Genomic DNA, 15,800 nt, shown 5'->3' with positions numbered 1-15,800 from the left:
TCTGTGCACAGGTCTGTAACTGTGTCTTTGTCAGTCTTTCTGTGACCCTGTGCGGCTTCCCCCCACCCCCTCTGTATGTCCCTCTGTCCGTGAGTGATGCGAGGCCGGGCTGGGGCAGTCGCTGCGCGTCCTCGCAGGTCCTCATTGGCTCGCAGCTGCGAGGAGCCGCCGCGGGCCCGCCCCCTCGCCACCCCCGCCCGGGCCCGAGCGCGCTCCGAGCTGCCTTGGAGCTCAGTCTCCTGCTCGAGACGGAGCGCAGCCGCCAGAGCGAGTGAGGACAAGCTTGCCGCACACCGGGCGTCTCGACAGGGACCCAAGGCTGCAGGACCGCTCCGGGACACTGCGGTGGCTGCGGCGGCGCCGGAGGACGCGGAGGACTCCCGACCACCCGCTGTCCGTGCACTCTGCGACCGGCCGCTGAGCGGGGACCCCGGGTTGGCGCCGCGCTCGCCCTGCACCCCGGGCCGCCCTTGCAGCCCAGAGACGCCCCGGAGCCCGGGGCTCGCCGGAGCTGGGGGCCGAGCTGAGAGGGCGGCTGTGGAGCAGCGAGAAGAGTCAGTGACTCGGGACCTTTATTCTGGTGGCAACACGACGGCGAGAAACAGGGACAGCCGGAGTGGCGCGGGCACGGAGCTGTCCGGCTCCAGCGCGGGGGTCCGCCGCCCGGCGGGAGGGTAGCTGAGCGCGGACGCGAGTGAGCCGAGGCGCCCCTGGGTCCCCAGCTGGCCCGAAGGCACCGACTCTTGGTCATTTGCGCACAGCAGGGTGGGCGGGACGCGCCATGGGGGCGCCAGGTGGCGCGGGTCTCCACAAGGCAAAGTGAGGCGGTCCCGGCCAGGGTCAGGGTCGGGGGACCCGCGGGCCATGTACGGCGACGTATTCAACGCCACCGGCGGCCCCGAGGCGGCGGTAGGCAGCGCTCTGGCCCCGGGAGCCACGGTCAAGGCGGAGGGCGCTTTGCCGCTGGAGCTGGCCACCGCGCGCGGCATGCGGGACGGCGCGGCCACAAAGCCCGACCTGCCCACCTACCTGCTGCTTTTCTTCCTGCTGCTGCTCTCCGTGGCGCTCGTCGTCCTCTTCATCGGCTGCCAGCTGCGCCACTCGGCCTTCGCCGCGCTGCCCCACGACCGCTCGCTGCGCGACGCCCGTGCGCCCTGGAAGACGCGGCCGGTGTAGCGTCGGGCTGAGCCAGGGCCGTCGGGCACCCTGTCCGGGCCCTGCAAGAGCGGCCGGCATGAGCGCGGCAGGGTGGGCTTGACACCAGGGGTCGCTGGCCCCTGGGAACACTGCGCCCTGACCCCAAACCCCTTCCAGACCTACAGCGGCAACCTGAGAGTAAAGGGGGCTGAGGTGTTGGGAGGCTGCGTTCGGTCCCGATCCCAGTACCTGGAACTACCATGGTTCTGACCCCTGGCCGGGTCTGTCTCCCCCTGGCCAGCAGGTCCACTTCCTCCTCACACGGAAGGGGCAGGCGGCCCAGCGCCCAGCTAGCCGGGAGCTGCCCGTCTGGACTCCCTGGCTCTGGGGCTGCCTCCCCACGGCAGCTGCAGCCTCTCTTGCTCCCTGGCAACGAGGAACACACTAGGATCCAAGCGTGAACTCAGCTGCACTTTGGAATGATGGCCCTCGGGGGCGCATCCCTGGAGATGACGGGCTGCGGGGTCTCAGTGGGTCCCGTCCGGGTCCAAGGACCCAGTTTCCTCTGCAGGCATGGGCGGTGGGTGTCCGGTGGGGAGGCACAGGGTCCCACCTGCAGCCCCCTGCGGTCAGGAATCCGCATCTCATATCTCTACTGGACACAATTCTGCAATAAAAACTCACCGAATTAGATCCAATGCCGAAAACGCTCTGGTCATTGCGCCACTTTGGAAAAGGGGATGAGGGCAGGTTGATCCTCAGCAGGACAAGACCCAAGCGTGATGTGCTTCCCTCATAGGCCCAGGGCAGCTGATGATACTCCCTGCTCTCCAGCTTCTCCTAGGGCCCGTGAGTTTACTGGATCAGGGAAGTTTTGCAGGGCGGTCTCCAGGGAAAACTGGTGCCTGGCCTGCTGGGTACATTCGTGTTAACAGGGCTCCATAGGGACCTCTCTGTAGTGCAGTTCCTTCCACCTGGCGTCCTCCCCTCTCCTCTCAGAGCCCTCCTGGGCCTGAAACCTCTGCAGCACCATCTCTGGACCAGAACCACCAGGCGAAGGAAGGGCCTGGAGGTCAGGTGGTGGGGCAGCTGCTCAGCACTGCCCAGAGCAGGCAGGAGACCAGCCCCGGAGCACCCCACAGGGAAGACCTGGATAAATAAACGCAGCTAGTGCAGGATGATTTCAAAGAACTGGAGAGGGCATAGAAAAATTCGTGATAACCTTAACTAAAGTTAACCTAACTCTAGGGAGCCTTTTCTGTAGGGGTTTAAAATAGTGGCAGGAGTCACCTAGCTCAATGGGGCATTAGAGCTTAGAGAAGGTCCAACTAAAAAAGAAATTGACAACACTTTAGTCCAATCATTCTAAACCACGTGGGGGTCACTCTGAAGGAAGCTATGGACTCTTGCCCCTGGCCTGGCCAAAAGCACACAGGCATGAAAGGCTACATTTCTAAGGGCTGTCAGATACTGAAACTGGTTCCTGAGGCCAAACTGAGGCTGAGGACACTGTTGGGTGCTCCCGAGTCCCAGTCCAGCCTACCACTTCCCGGCCAGTGCCTCAGATTGCCTCCCGGTTCCGTCCCAAGAAGCATTAGAGAGGAGACACAGAAACCCAGAAAACCTGCCTGGGCTTGATTACCTATGCCTCCCAGAACACCAGCCAGGCCGTAATGGTGCCCATTCCATGATCACCTCGCAGGGCTTTTTAGTCTTTGGAAATGTTGCTAAACCTCTCCAGCCTACAGTAAGAGTCACCCAGCTAATATGCACACACCTTGGTTGCAGAGAGAACTAGAAGGGAATAACATGAGAACCATGAAAGCCCCTGGCAGGCATACCGAAATCACACGCTGTTGATACAGGGCCGCTCGCTCGCCCTTGGGTTGAGAGGAGTGGGAGACTAAATGCAGAGGCAGAGTATTCCTCCACCATAGGCCCCAACTGCCAGATCGGAAGGCCCTATGCGGAGCGGTCAGAAATCCAAGCTCTGGAGTCCACCTGTCTGGCTTTAAATCCCAGCTCCACCTCTCACCAGCTGTGTGACCTTGTGCAAATTGCTTAACCTATCTGAGCCTGTTTCCTCATAAGTAAAATGGGTGTTACATCCCCTCCCTCTACAAGGTTGAGTCATAAACAGTGTAACCAATGTAATACGCTAGCACAGTGTCAGTAAAAAGTGAGCACCCAAATGTTAGCTATTTTCAGAACTGAGCTATAGGCCTGAGGCAGCACGGCATGGAGGAAGCTGACCCACCAAGATGTGCTCTCAGTAGGGCCTGCTGTCGTCTGTGGCCACAAGCAAATGCAAGGACTAGTCAGGCTCTTCAGGGGAGAGCGTGAGTAGAGGACTGGCTTAGAAGTCCCCTGTAGCTCCTAGGCCAGAATCAGCTACAGCCCAAGTGATCTGGGAGGCCTTTCATTAAAATATTGGTCCAAGGCATCAAGGGGTTAAAGCCAAAAAGTGCTGAGATGGACACAATTTGGAAAGCCTCTCTCTGACGTCTCCACAGGGCTGTGGCAGCCTCAGCCACCTAAGCCAAAGGTTTGTCCACTTCAAATCAACGGACACTTCTGGAATAATTTCAGGATAAGTGAACTTGTATAGAGCTGGAATCTAGAAAGCAAACAGGGTCAGTAAGGGTACCAGCTGCCAGCACTGTGACCTTGAGTAGCTGTGTGCCCTTTTCTAGGACAGTGTTGGACCACTGGCTGGGCAGTAACGGGTTCTTTCTTCATGTTGGATCCAGCCTCGGATTCCCCCCTGGGCAGCAGGGATGTGGCCACGGCCATGTTCACCCTCTGCTTATGTGTCAAGTGGACTATAATGTAGTAACTGGACATTTAGATGGTGTGTGGACTCAATGCATGTGTCGTCCCCAAATTCATCTTTTGAAGCCCTAACCTCCCTGAGTGGCTGTGTGTGAAGTAAAGTTACATGGAATCATGAGTTTAGGGCCTTGATCTGATAGGATTGGTGTCCTTATGAGACCCCAGAGACTTCGAACTCTCACCACATACGTGCACTGAGGAAAGGTCGTGTGAGGGCACAGCAAGAAGATGGTCATCTGCAAACCAGGAAGAGGGCCCTCACTAGAAACTGAGTCAGCTGGAACCTTGTTCTTGGACTTGTAGTTCACAAACTGTGAGAAAATAAATTTCTGTTGTTTAAGCCACCAGTCCATGGTGTCTTGTTGTGGCAGCCCAGGCTAAGACAGATGGACATCTGGGAGGTCGATCTGCGCACACACACACCCCTACCCATTCCAACATGCCTTGGAACCACCTTTGGAGAGCTGGGCGTGGCAGGCTGGAAACAGGAATAGAGCCCACGCCCTAGGTATACGCGCTCCTCAGCCGCCGGGAGCCGGCCAGAGGTTGAGGAAAAGACATTTTTGATGGAGGTTAAGGGTGTGGAGGTTGGGGTGAGGAGGTGGTTGCAGACGGTAGGAACCAGGGAGAGGCAGCACGGCGGTGACCAAGAGCCCGAGTCCTGGAGCCTAAGCTCACTCATCTGCTCCATGCCTTCATCACGCTTCTGAATTCTGATAGCTCCAATTTCCTCCTCTGTAAAATGGAGACAGTAATGATACCTGCTGTTTAGGATTTTCAACGGTGAGTAAGACACTCTAGGTAAAGTGCTTAGCTCATGTTTGGTATGCAGCAAAGTCTACCATCATTTACCGGGATGACGATGTGAGAAGTGCCCGCAGCAGTACAAAGAGTTTTAGCTTTGCGCGAGCCACTTGCAGCCCTCTTCAGGCATGTACTGCCGCAGAACAATAGAGGCCTGCACTTCCCGAGACGTATGCCCAGAGTTGGAGGGCAGCCAGCCATTCCGGGTCTTTTCTCAGCTCTGCACTTTCCCCCTAAGCTACTCATCCACTCTCAAGGCTTCAGGTGCATTCCACACTCTCTCCGTACTATCCCTGAGCCCACTCAACACCTCCATGTGTGTATCTTTTAAGAAACCTCAGACTCGACAAGCCTAAAACCCATCAGCTTCCTGTCTAAATTAGATCCTCCTTCAGGCTTCTCCATCTCTAGAGATGGTACCCGCATATGGCTACCCAAAGTAATAAAAAACATGGTGGTCATTCTTGACCCCAAACTCTTCTTCATCCTCCCACTTGCAACCCATCACCTCCTAGACATTACTCTCTATTCCCCTCCATCTCCACCTAACTCAGAGCCCTACATCCACTTTTGTCTTTCTTCACTCAACACACACATCCAATGGCTTCTTCTTGCCCTTAGGATTAACAACAGAACCCTGACAAGGCCTTGAATCATCTGACCCCACTAGCCACTCTGGTTCTGGTCTCACCCCCTACACACCTCTTGTGCTCCAAATTCTAGTGACAGTGGCCTGTCAATCCCTAAGGTCCCTTGCCTAAACTATTGGTCTCTCCTCCTTCCTCTGGCTGATGCCTTCTCATCCCTCAAGTCTCAAATCTTTCTTCCTCAATAAGGACTTACCTGAGTCCTCAGAAAAGATTATTCTATCATCGTCCCAAATCACTTCCCTAACCACAGCTATTAAATGACTGCATAACTAGGTACCTACTGTGGCTTCCTGCTACTAACATATAAGCCGCATGAGGTCGGGGACATCTGCCTTGTCGGTGCTGTTTTCCCAACGCCCAGCATAGTTTTAAACACAAAATAGGTACTTGATAAATATTTGCTGAATGAAATATACAAGTCAAGGTAAATTTGTCTGTGTGTTCTCATCTGAACATGTTTCCTTTGGTTTTTTGCCTTAAATTCTTATCAGATGAAATACGGACTCCAACTCTCTTTTATCGACTGGCCCTCCAACTGGCCAGTTTCCTGGGGGTGGCAATCCACAGAATTGTTCGCAACTACCATCTCTCGTCTCCATCCAGGTAACAGCTCAATTATTCTTGCATCTCCTGCAGAGACCAAAGAACATGAACTTTAAAAGTTTGTACCTTTAGCTATTTCTGCTTGAATTACTCCTTGTCCTGTAGGAGAGCAGATGGTTACAGTATCAGTCATATGCCTTCTGAATTGCCTTAAATAAGAATCGTTAAACCACTACTTCACACACTGACTTCATCTCTTCCTAGACTTTGATCAAAGATAATCTATCTTCTCAGTGAAACCTTCTCTGGCTTGCAGATCTAAAATCTCAATTCCCCTTCTTCTCCTCACCTCACGTCTCCCTTTCCTGCTTTATTTTTTCTTTTTAGAACTTACCAGTGAACACTATTTTATTTACCACGTTTGGTGTCTCTCCATCAACCACAACCAAAGATCTCAAGGGAAAAGAATTTTTGTTTCATCCACTGTTTATTCTCAGCCAGACATCTAACAGGCCCTCAAATATTAGTCTAATGAATGAACAAACCGATACTGCTCAGGGCCAGGAAAAATACGAATATTCAGAAACACAGGAGCAGAGTCTGTATTTTAAAGTCTCCTTCATTCTGAGTTCCTGCTTCTCCGCCCTCCCAAACTGATCAGATGCACCTAATCAGGTAGGAGCCAAACACGCTAAACCACGTTGTAGCCTCACTTTCCACGAAGACAAGAACTGTGGCTCTCGCTCTACTGCCCGGTACGCAAGTGCCGCGTGGTGACCAACGGTGCTGCTGGAGCCCTGTGTGTCTGGTACGAAGCTTGACTTGCAGTGAGCACTCCATAAAGGTTTGGTGAGAAGAACTGAATGAGCAAGTTAGTATTAATTAGCTTACAGTCTAAGCTGTTGTAACAAAAAACAGCCACGTGCGCCTCTCAAGTTTCTTTCTCTCAGTAATCTTCCAGGGCTAGCACAGCACTGTCACCTTCGTCCCTCAGGTTCCATGTTCACTTCAAGGTGGCTACTCTAGTTCCTGCCATCACATCTGCATCCCAGCCATTGAGAAGGGGAAAGGTGCAAGGAATATATTCCTCTTCTAGGCACAATGCAGAAGTGGCACCTATCACTCCTGCTTCCACCCTATTGACCAGGACTTAGTCACGTGACCATACCTAGCTGAAAGGGAAGCTGGGAAATGTGGTGTCCAGCTGGACACTGGTGTCCGGGGTAACTAAGGAAAGGGAGAATGAGTAAACTTCTAACGGTTTATTAAACAGACAAAAGGAAAGGATCTTCTTTTCCTTTTCATATGAACATCTTCTTGGCAGCCTTTTTATTTCTACATTACTATGATAAAATCAAACTACAAGGTTCTAAAACCCCCACCTCTACAAGCTCTAAAATAAAAAGTACACCACCCTTCTGGATTATTCTCTTATCAAACACATCAAGGGAACCATGCCCTTTCTACTTTCTCTGGGAAAATATTAAATGTCAGCAGGTTAAAACTACAACTTGACTGTTAATTTTATAGGTTCTCTAAGCAGTAATTCCAGGAACCTGGTAACTTTGGGGCAAAGGTCCAACATTCAAAGAGAAAGAACAGGTACCAGTGCTCTAAGTTCTTAGCTGAGTTTCCCCTTTCTTCTGTCATGAGGCATGCAACAAAGAGATACAATAAAATGCTGAGCTAGAATCAATTCAACTAAGCATTATCTTATTGTTTAAAATGTAAATTCCAGTATTAAAAACAATCACACCTTGCTTTAGTATTCTCATTCATTCAACAAACACTGGCGTGCTTACTTACGATATATTGAGAACTGCTCTAGCAGTGGGAACACAGATGTGATCTCGCATAGCTTACATGTGATGAGAGGAGATGGACATTAATAGCAGGGTAAGGAAATCAAGTATATAGTATGTTGGGTGGTCATAAATACTATGGAGAACGAAAAGCTTTCTTGGATATACAGAATTCAAGAAACACTTTGGAAGCAAACCAATTTCTCTGAGAACCCTGTCAAAAAAAGAAGCTAGAGGCCGGGCACGGTGGCTCACACCTGTAATCCTAGCTCTTGGGAGGCCGAGGCGGGCGGATCCCTCAAGGTCAGGAGTTCAAAAACCAGCCTGAGCAAGAGCGAGACCCCGTCTCTACTATAAATAGAAAGAAATTAATTGGCCAACTGATATATATATATATAAAAAATTAGCCGGGCATGGGCGCATGCCTGTAGTCCCAGCTACTCGGGAGGCTGAGGCAGAGGGATCGCTCGAGCCCAGGAGTTTGAGGTTGCTGTGAGCTAGGCTGACGCCACGGCACTCACTCTAGCCTGGGTAACAAAGCGAGACTCTGTCTCAAAAAAAAAAAAAAAAAAAAAAAAAGAAGCTAGAGCTCCATCCATAGTCAGCAAAATAATGTGTCAAAGAAAGCAGAGCATCAATGCAGTTACAAGGGCAATCATAAACATTTAGTGGTTGGCTATTGCTTTTTGGATTTTAGTTTATACATTCCTGTATTGTTGACAACCTCTGCATTTTTGTCAGATAAATGTATTATTTAAAATGAGATAATGGGGGAGGGATTTATTAGATGGGGAAGGGGTAAGAGATTAAGACAAAATATAAGAAGCTTTTCAATATCCATCTCCAAACACCCATAAACTGCCTCAGGATACACCTCTAAGAGGCACCACCCACTTGATACAATATGGATAATACAAGAATTTTAACCACCAGCCTTAATCTCCCTTCCCACCTCCCATCCAACATGCTTTAACATGGAAATGGTTAAGCAAAGTGCCAAAAGCTCTTCTTTAAATTTTCCACATAGTCCCACTCTTTTTAAAAATACAACAAAAAAGTGATTTAGATAGAACACAAGATTTTTTGTTTTTGCAAAAAGTTTATTAAAGATACACTTACAAATTCAATAATAATCAAAGTAACATTTAAAATGTTAAATGGGAGAGGGGCTTTTTAAAATGCTTCTTTTAACCGCGCACTATAGAGCTCTAAATAAGTACTTTCTTACAAGTACTGCCCAGCCTGCTGACAGCCTTCTTATAAATGTTATAAAACATAATGAACTGCATCAAAACTGCTATAACATATCATAGTATTAGCCATTGTCTCCGCTCTTCATCATCTGAACTGTTTTGGCTACAGCAATTTGAAAACTATCTTAAATCTGAAAGAAGTCAACAGCTTCTCAGTGTTAACTGAAGGCCTTTTGCTAGGACTAAGGTGAATTTTTCAAAATAGCTTCTATAACAGCCAGTGAAGTTGTTTAAAAATGCCTTACTAAAATGCCTCTTAAATAAAAACAGAGGAAGGAACTGATTCACAGAAATGGATTCTTTTAAGGAAGTCTTTTCTCTAAAGAGAAAAATAAGAGCTTTTCTATTTATTCTTTTGGGTTAGAATACTTAGTTTTGGTTTTTCTACTTTTCTAGCCAGGGCACCATCACTGCCTAATTTAGAAGGGGTTTTTTGCACTTCTTATATATGCAATTCAGAGGGTGGAAAAGTTGTATACCACGGTGGCAATGATAAAAAGTGAGTCTGTGATTTAAATTTTTTTCAAAAAAGGAGAAGACAAAAAATGTGTTAAAATATGGCAAATTCACAAAGAGGATAATCAAAGGTTGATCTACCAACATCATGTAGCATCAGAAATAATTACTCTGAATCAAAAAATTAGTAGAAATGTAAACGATAATAGTAATTTAAAAATATGAGTTCTCATATGCTAGGTATTGTTCTAAGTACTATATTTACATCATTTCACCAATAATCTCCCCCCAAATCCTATGAAGCAGACTTTTACTTTACAGATCAGGAAACTGAGACACAGAGCAGTTAAGCAACTTGTCTAAGGGCACACAACTATGAGGCCCAGGACTCAAACTCAGCCAGGGAGGCTACAGAACCAGTCTGTTAAGAGCTATCCACCTATTCTGGCTCCCGATCACCTAGTCAAGCTCCCTCATTTATAGACAGTGGGATCTAGAGACGGGAAATTGGTGGTTAAACTCAAAAACCCCAGACTCTAGGCCCAAAACAAATAAAAAAAACATTTCCTGTACAAACAGAATGGAAAAAATATTGACCGTTCTGAGCAAACCCTATGCTGAGTGGAAAGGCATGGTATATTCATTTACTATCACTAGCTCAAAACAGACTGATTACTCAGCAGGTCACAGCAACTGATCATCTCATCCCTTGTTTTTAAACTTCACTTGATGAAAACGTAAGTCTAAACAGAGTACAAAAAAAAGAGACACATTAAACAGGTTTTGAGGTTTATTAAAATAAAGTATTAGCAAACAATATGCAAAAACAAAGTTCTTAAGAGTTATGGCTTTAAAAAGCACAATATAGTAAAACCTAATACATTTTATAAGTATCAAAAAGATAACAGAATTGAAGCATGTTGCTAGAATTTCATTTTCTACAACATAAACAGAAGTAGAACAAGTACAAATAAGAAGCAGACCTATAGTGCAGCCGTTGGCTTGGTCTTTATCATCTGCATATGAAATATTTTTAAGAGAATATGGGCAAGTAAATACAAACATGATTATAATCCTCTCCAATTTTAAAACTGTGTGAATTTCAAAATGCAACTTTAACCAACCATGTTAAAAAGAAAATCACTTGCCCGACCATTATCCTCAAGAGTCCCCACAGTTAAAATACTTTATGAATAAATCAAAGCAGCAGCATCTCCAATGGGATTAGAAAGGAAAATCTGACCCTAAAAAATTTCTGTTTCACAAAGAACTTGGGATTATTTGGCCTCACTGGAGTTTGTCATGGCTAACACCAGCATGTAGTAAGAAGGCACTAACTATTAATGGATGAAAAAAATCTACCTGTACACAAAATTACGAACTTTTAAAAAACCCTCATCTTTTAATAAATCCTTAAAGAATAAAGGTTTATGATGATTTTAAGAATTTTAAGAGCTGAGTTATTTAGACAAGAACCACACAAACCCTTTTTACTCTGCCAGGAATGACCAAAGAAACCTGCTCTAGGACTGGATCTTTTCAGTGAAATAACTTATCACTTGTTTTACAGCAACTACTACAGCAAATTCCAGCAAGCTTTCTTACTTAAACACAAACACAAAATCAATGTGTGAGACCCTTCCATGGGTTTTGGTAAACCATCCAATTTCAGGATGTTACTTCAATTATAATACAATTGTTTTTTAGGAGATAAGATTCCATTATGAATAATCCAATATAACAAAGGCTTGATAAATACTACCTCCTGTAATCAGGATATACGAAACTGTAATCCAGTGAATTCCAAAGAACTGTCCAAGTTTCTGTCCCGCAAGTATAATTCTTTGTTTATGCAGAAGAAATGCCTTGAATTTGATACATGCATCTTCTGTGATAAGAAAAACTCCCAAGAATGTCACCTGTAACTGTGAGGAAAATGCTGCTGCTCTGGGGGAAATAGGCATCAAACCTGAGATTATCCCTTAAAAAGCTGCCCTAATAATGTCTGAGACCACCTACAGACCACCACTTAGGAAAGCTCTCTCCCATAAAAATCATCAAACACTTCTAAAACCATCAGATTATCTACTACCTTAAAAGATACCTGCTTATCTATAGCTGATGGGTATATGATGACACATTTATATTTATACATTCAGACACTGAGGATTTAACTAATAAGATAAGGGCTTTAACCCTCTTAAAAGTTAATAGATACAAAAGTCATCACTGAAGGCTGAACTCAATGACCATCAAGATTCTTCCTTCCTTGGAAAGTAAAAAGGGTGTTAATATATTTTGAGTGGGAAAGGTGATAATGATCCAAAGTTCTATTAAGTAAATGACTAGAAAAAGTTTAGAAATGACTCTAAAGTGGCATATTAGATGCTCCCTATAACAGAAGTACAGCACTTTAACAGCTACTATCAAACTTTTTAGAGTTTCTCTGCTGTTGGATTTCATTTTTTGTACAAACTTTCTCTTCCAACAGAACACTACTACAGAGGAAGAAACTGTTTCCCACAGGTACCCTTAGGTAAGATGGAAGGTTTTATAACATGAGTATCAGTTCTTATCTTGGCAACAGATTTCACATCTGAATATTTATTGATCACTTTATATCCTAAAAGAATGTCTTACTATCAAATGTCATGAAAAGTACAAAACAGCTGTATCTTTTTTCTGTACTATTAGATGTGCCTTAATGAACTATCTGGTAATCTTACTCTGGATTTCACCACAGAAACCTAGCCAATTCTATTACCACAGTTTTCTTACATAGCAACAATAAAATGTGAAAAATGATTTACAGTCTTGACACATATAGGTGACATTTTGGAGGATGTCTTCCTTGAATTCTCTCTCTAAAAAAAGGTGTCCATTTCAGTAGATCAATAACATGCCACTAATTTACATTCCATAATGTTAGCCAGGCAACACCAACATGACCATAATAATAATACTCTTTCATGCAGAAATGTTAGGCAAATGTACCTCTTATATCCTGCTTTTATCCAATCAACATCTTTTTGCTGCTTTAATTCATTACTGAGATTTGATTCTATCCTGCTTTTTGCATTGACCAAATTGGTTGCCATTTTATTGTTTTTAGATTTTGTCTTTTCAACTGGCATAAATTAACATGTTGTACATGCTATAATACATGATTATTCTTATGGTGCTGATGTTTTCAAAACTTTTACTATAAAACATTCTGTAAAATAAATAAAAACTTAGAACTATAACTTTCCGAAGTGGTTTTGTTCAGAGGTGCTTTCTTTTCACTGGCCAGAATTTTAGTGTTTTGTTTTGCTTTTCTAAATCTTACTATCAAATTTTATTTCGTGTATATATATATATAGATATATGGGCATACTTAGGGATTATAACAGAAGCAAGACTGTATTTTCATTTAAAGTCAAAGGGTCTGGAGTTGATGGTTTTTAGGAAATACTGCAGGCGTATACTTCTTTACGAAACTTTTAATGGTTAATAGCGTGTTAGTGCTATCACCCATGAGACACAATGACTTAGAGAAAACAAAGAAAAGGCTAATCACATAACATCTTGCTAATTCTAAAGGCTGTGACATGATGACCCCAAATAAAAACAATTTTTAATTAACTCTCACTTGAACACACCAATAAGACAATAGTCTCCACTAGTTTACTACGGCCCACTGAAGTTGATTACATGTACTTGTCGTTTAACGGAAGTGATTTTTTTTCCTACAAATTTGTTCCCATGATTGTGCCATGAGCCTGGTAAATTAAAGAATGACCAAAATACCTAAGTTGAGTCATTAAGACAATAGTTCTTTTTCATGTGGCTGACACAACTCTGGAAGACTCAGAACGCATGTTGTGTGACACTTACGTTTAAGGCTGAGGTGACTGTCAGAGTATCTCTTTTACCCAGCAAAGAACGGTGAGCTGAAACACACAAGTGGCACTTCATCTGAAAGAACTCAAACCATCCATTGGCTGCACATTGACAAAGCAATAAATAATGACACATACAACAAAAGGAACTGTATAATCCTTTCCTTAAAAAATGCACTTTTTTTCCTCATAAAAACAGAAAGGGCAAAGTGGAAAGTCAAATCACACTAACATTTTAAACAGAAGAATGACATGGCTCCATATACTTTCAAAAGGCACCAGAAAATAAGGTTTCTGCTGATAGGTAAATTAGATTCATATTTTTTTTTTTTAAATAATTTCTTCATCCTCATGTCAAAACTAAGTGTCCATTTGGCTGCTCCCTAGAAAAACTAGTCGAGAGTCCTTTACGTAAAGTCAAAGGTATGATTGATTAAACATATGTTTCAGAGTTTTCATGTCTTTCCTCTCTGTAGATTGTATTCTGGGAGACTAGCATCCATGGAGATACTAAAAAAATGGAAAAAGAGCATCGATGACAAGTAAGAAAACAGTCTGCATTCTTTGATGCATGAATGTTTAAAGATCAGCTATCCCGACATCCACTCCTGAAGTATCAGACCAGTAGCCTCATCCTTGGGGCCCAGCTAGAGAGCACCTATGGCTACCGTGCATGGGTCCTTGCATAGGGAGGTTGATGCAAGTAAGAGCAACGGGATTAAGCACGTGATTTGCCAACATTAACACCACCCATAAAACTACAGAGAATTTAAAAGGCACCTTGAGTTGGAGCTATAGAATAACAGTCTTATAATCTAGGCTTAAAATAAAACAAAAACTAGAAAAGCACAACTTCCTACAACTGTAATCTATGAACTGCAGTGTTTGTTAATATAAAAGGGGTACCAAGGAAGTAAGGTAAGCATCTAAATCCAAGTCACTTGAGTGTGTTTTACCAAAGGTTATGCTAAAAACTGTCACCCATAAAAGTGCAAAATAAAAGATTAATGCATGTCAAAATTAGAGTTCTTGCAACATTGTCCAAAAGCAGCAAACATAGCCAGTCAAACAAGGCCGTGCACATACTGTCATTAGCTATAAAGTAGTACTTATGACAAATTTTGAGTAAATGACATACTTGAGATCAGTTATTTGCAATAAGTTTTTTAAAAAGGAAATGTTTTACAAAAGATATATATAGCATGAAGTCACATTACACTGACAAACATTTATCTGTATTAAATGTAAATTTTATGATGTTACCTAGAAAACTATCATTTTGCTTTTACTGAACACTACTTGTTAGAGCAGTGCATAGTGTTCCTTCAAATAAAAGATTTTTTTTTATAGTTTCTTTTAGACCCCTACCATACACTTTTGCAAAATAATGAATTATGCTTCTTTTTTTTAAGTTGGTGGGACAAAGAAACTGGTAAAAGTACAGCTTTGGGAAGATCAAGAACAGAGAATAGGAGGGAAGACTTACTTTTCACTGTATATACCCTCTTAAACACTATTATAATTTTTCATCATGTGACGCATTACTTTTCCAAAAAATTCAACAAATAAAAAATTGTTAGGACAATAAAGTAAAAGCACGTTCCAGTTTAAGATCAATACCAAATTTCTGAACTGGGACATAATACTTACTCTGCATCTTTCACAACACTTTTGAGAGTTAACCACATGAACATCAATACAAACAAATGTAGATTCATCACAAAATACAAATGTGTTGGTCACAATTATGTAGAAAAAAAATAAGCTGTAATATCTGTTTTCCATGTAAGCTCACAGTATCTGTACTCAAAGTTTCTCTAAAATTAAAACAAGTCCACTAACAATATAATTGAAAAGAATACTTCAGCACTATGAAACAGAAGATATGGGGTTCAGAGGGGAGCCCATCTGAGTGAGGACTTTATCCAGCCATTGAAGAGGCCCATGAAGATGAATTTCAATCCAGCATGGAGTGCTGGTCACATCCTGCCGGTGATATTCTGCTCCCCAGCCCTGTGAAAACGAACAGAGATCACAAAAACTCTCTCTTTAAATTGTCAACCAGTCGAAACCAATTTTACCATAAAACAAAAAGATACTTTAATAGTAGGGATACACAGAATGTTCTTGAAGGGAATAACTATCACAAAACCAATCTTAGCCCTACCGTGGAATTAAAAACAAGACAATAGCTGCATTTTCCAAAGATATATGAATTTTTAAATAACACATAATTCCCTTAATAGAAACTGTTAAGTCCAAATGTTTTAGGATTTTTTTAATTTTATAAAAGTAATAACAGTATAATATCTCATGATTAAAACATTAATATTTCTGTAGAGAAATACATTCTCACTTAATGAGATAAATAAAACCCACAAATCGCCTCATGTAAGTTCATGTCAGATTTTGTTACCAAAAATTTTTAATTTTCAAGTTACT

General features: G+C 43.7%; 2 protein-coding genes across 4 annotated transcripts in view; one reads left to right on the top strand and one right to left on the bottom strand.

Annotated features, from left to right (window-relative positions):
* The first annotated feature begins 227 nt into the window (after positions 1-227).
* On the top strand, positions 228-1,320 carry SMIM32 (small integral membrane protein 32). The gene has a single exon (XM_075996367.1). It carries the CDS (start codon positions 865-867, stop codon positions 1,174-1,176), a length of 312 nt encoding a protein of 103 aa, XP_075852482.1. The 5' UTR covers positions 228-864; the 3' UTR covers positions 1,177-1,320.
* Positions 1,321-10,249: 8,929 nt separating this feature from the next.
* The window catches only part of SMAD5 (SMAD family member 5), a 41,681-nt gene continuing 36,130 nt past the window's right edge, over positions 10,250-15,800 (bottom strand). For all 3 annotated transcript variants that reach the window (XM_012761194.3, XM_012761196.3, XM_012761195.3), the window contains exon 7: positions 10,250-15,371. In XM_012761194.3, the coding sequence (XP_012616648.1) occupies positions 15,228-15,371 (144 nt within the window). In that variant the 3' untranslated portion in view covers positions 10,250-15,227. The remainder of the gene's footprint in view (positions 15,372-15,800) is intronic.

This window comes from Microcebus murinus, chromosome 21 (genome assembly GCF_040939455.1).
Source record: "Microcebus murinus isolate Inina chromosome 21, M.murinus_Inina_mat1.0, whole genome shotgun sequence".
Classification (NCBI taxonomy): domain Eukaryota; kingdom Metazoa; phylum Chordata; class Mammalia; order Primates; family Cheirogaleidae; genus Microcebus; species Microcebus murinus.
Note: the sequence above shows the minus strand (reverse complement) of the source record. Positions and strands in the feature narration are given on the sequence as shown.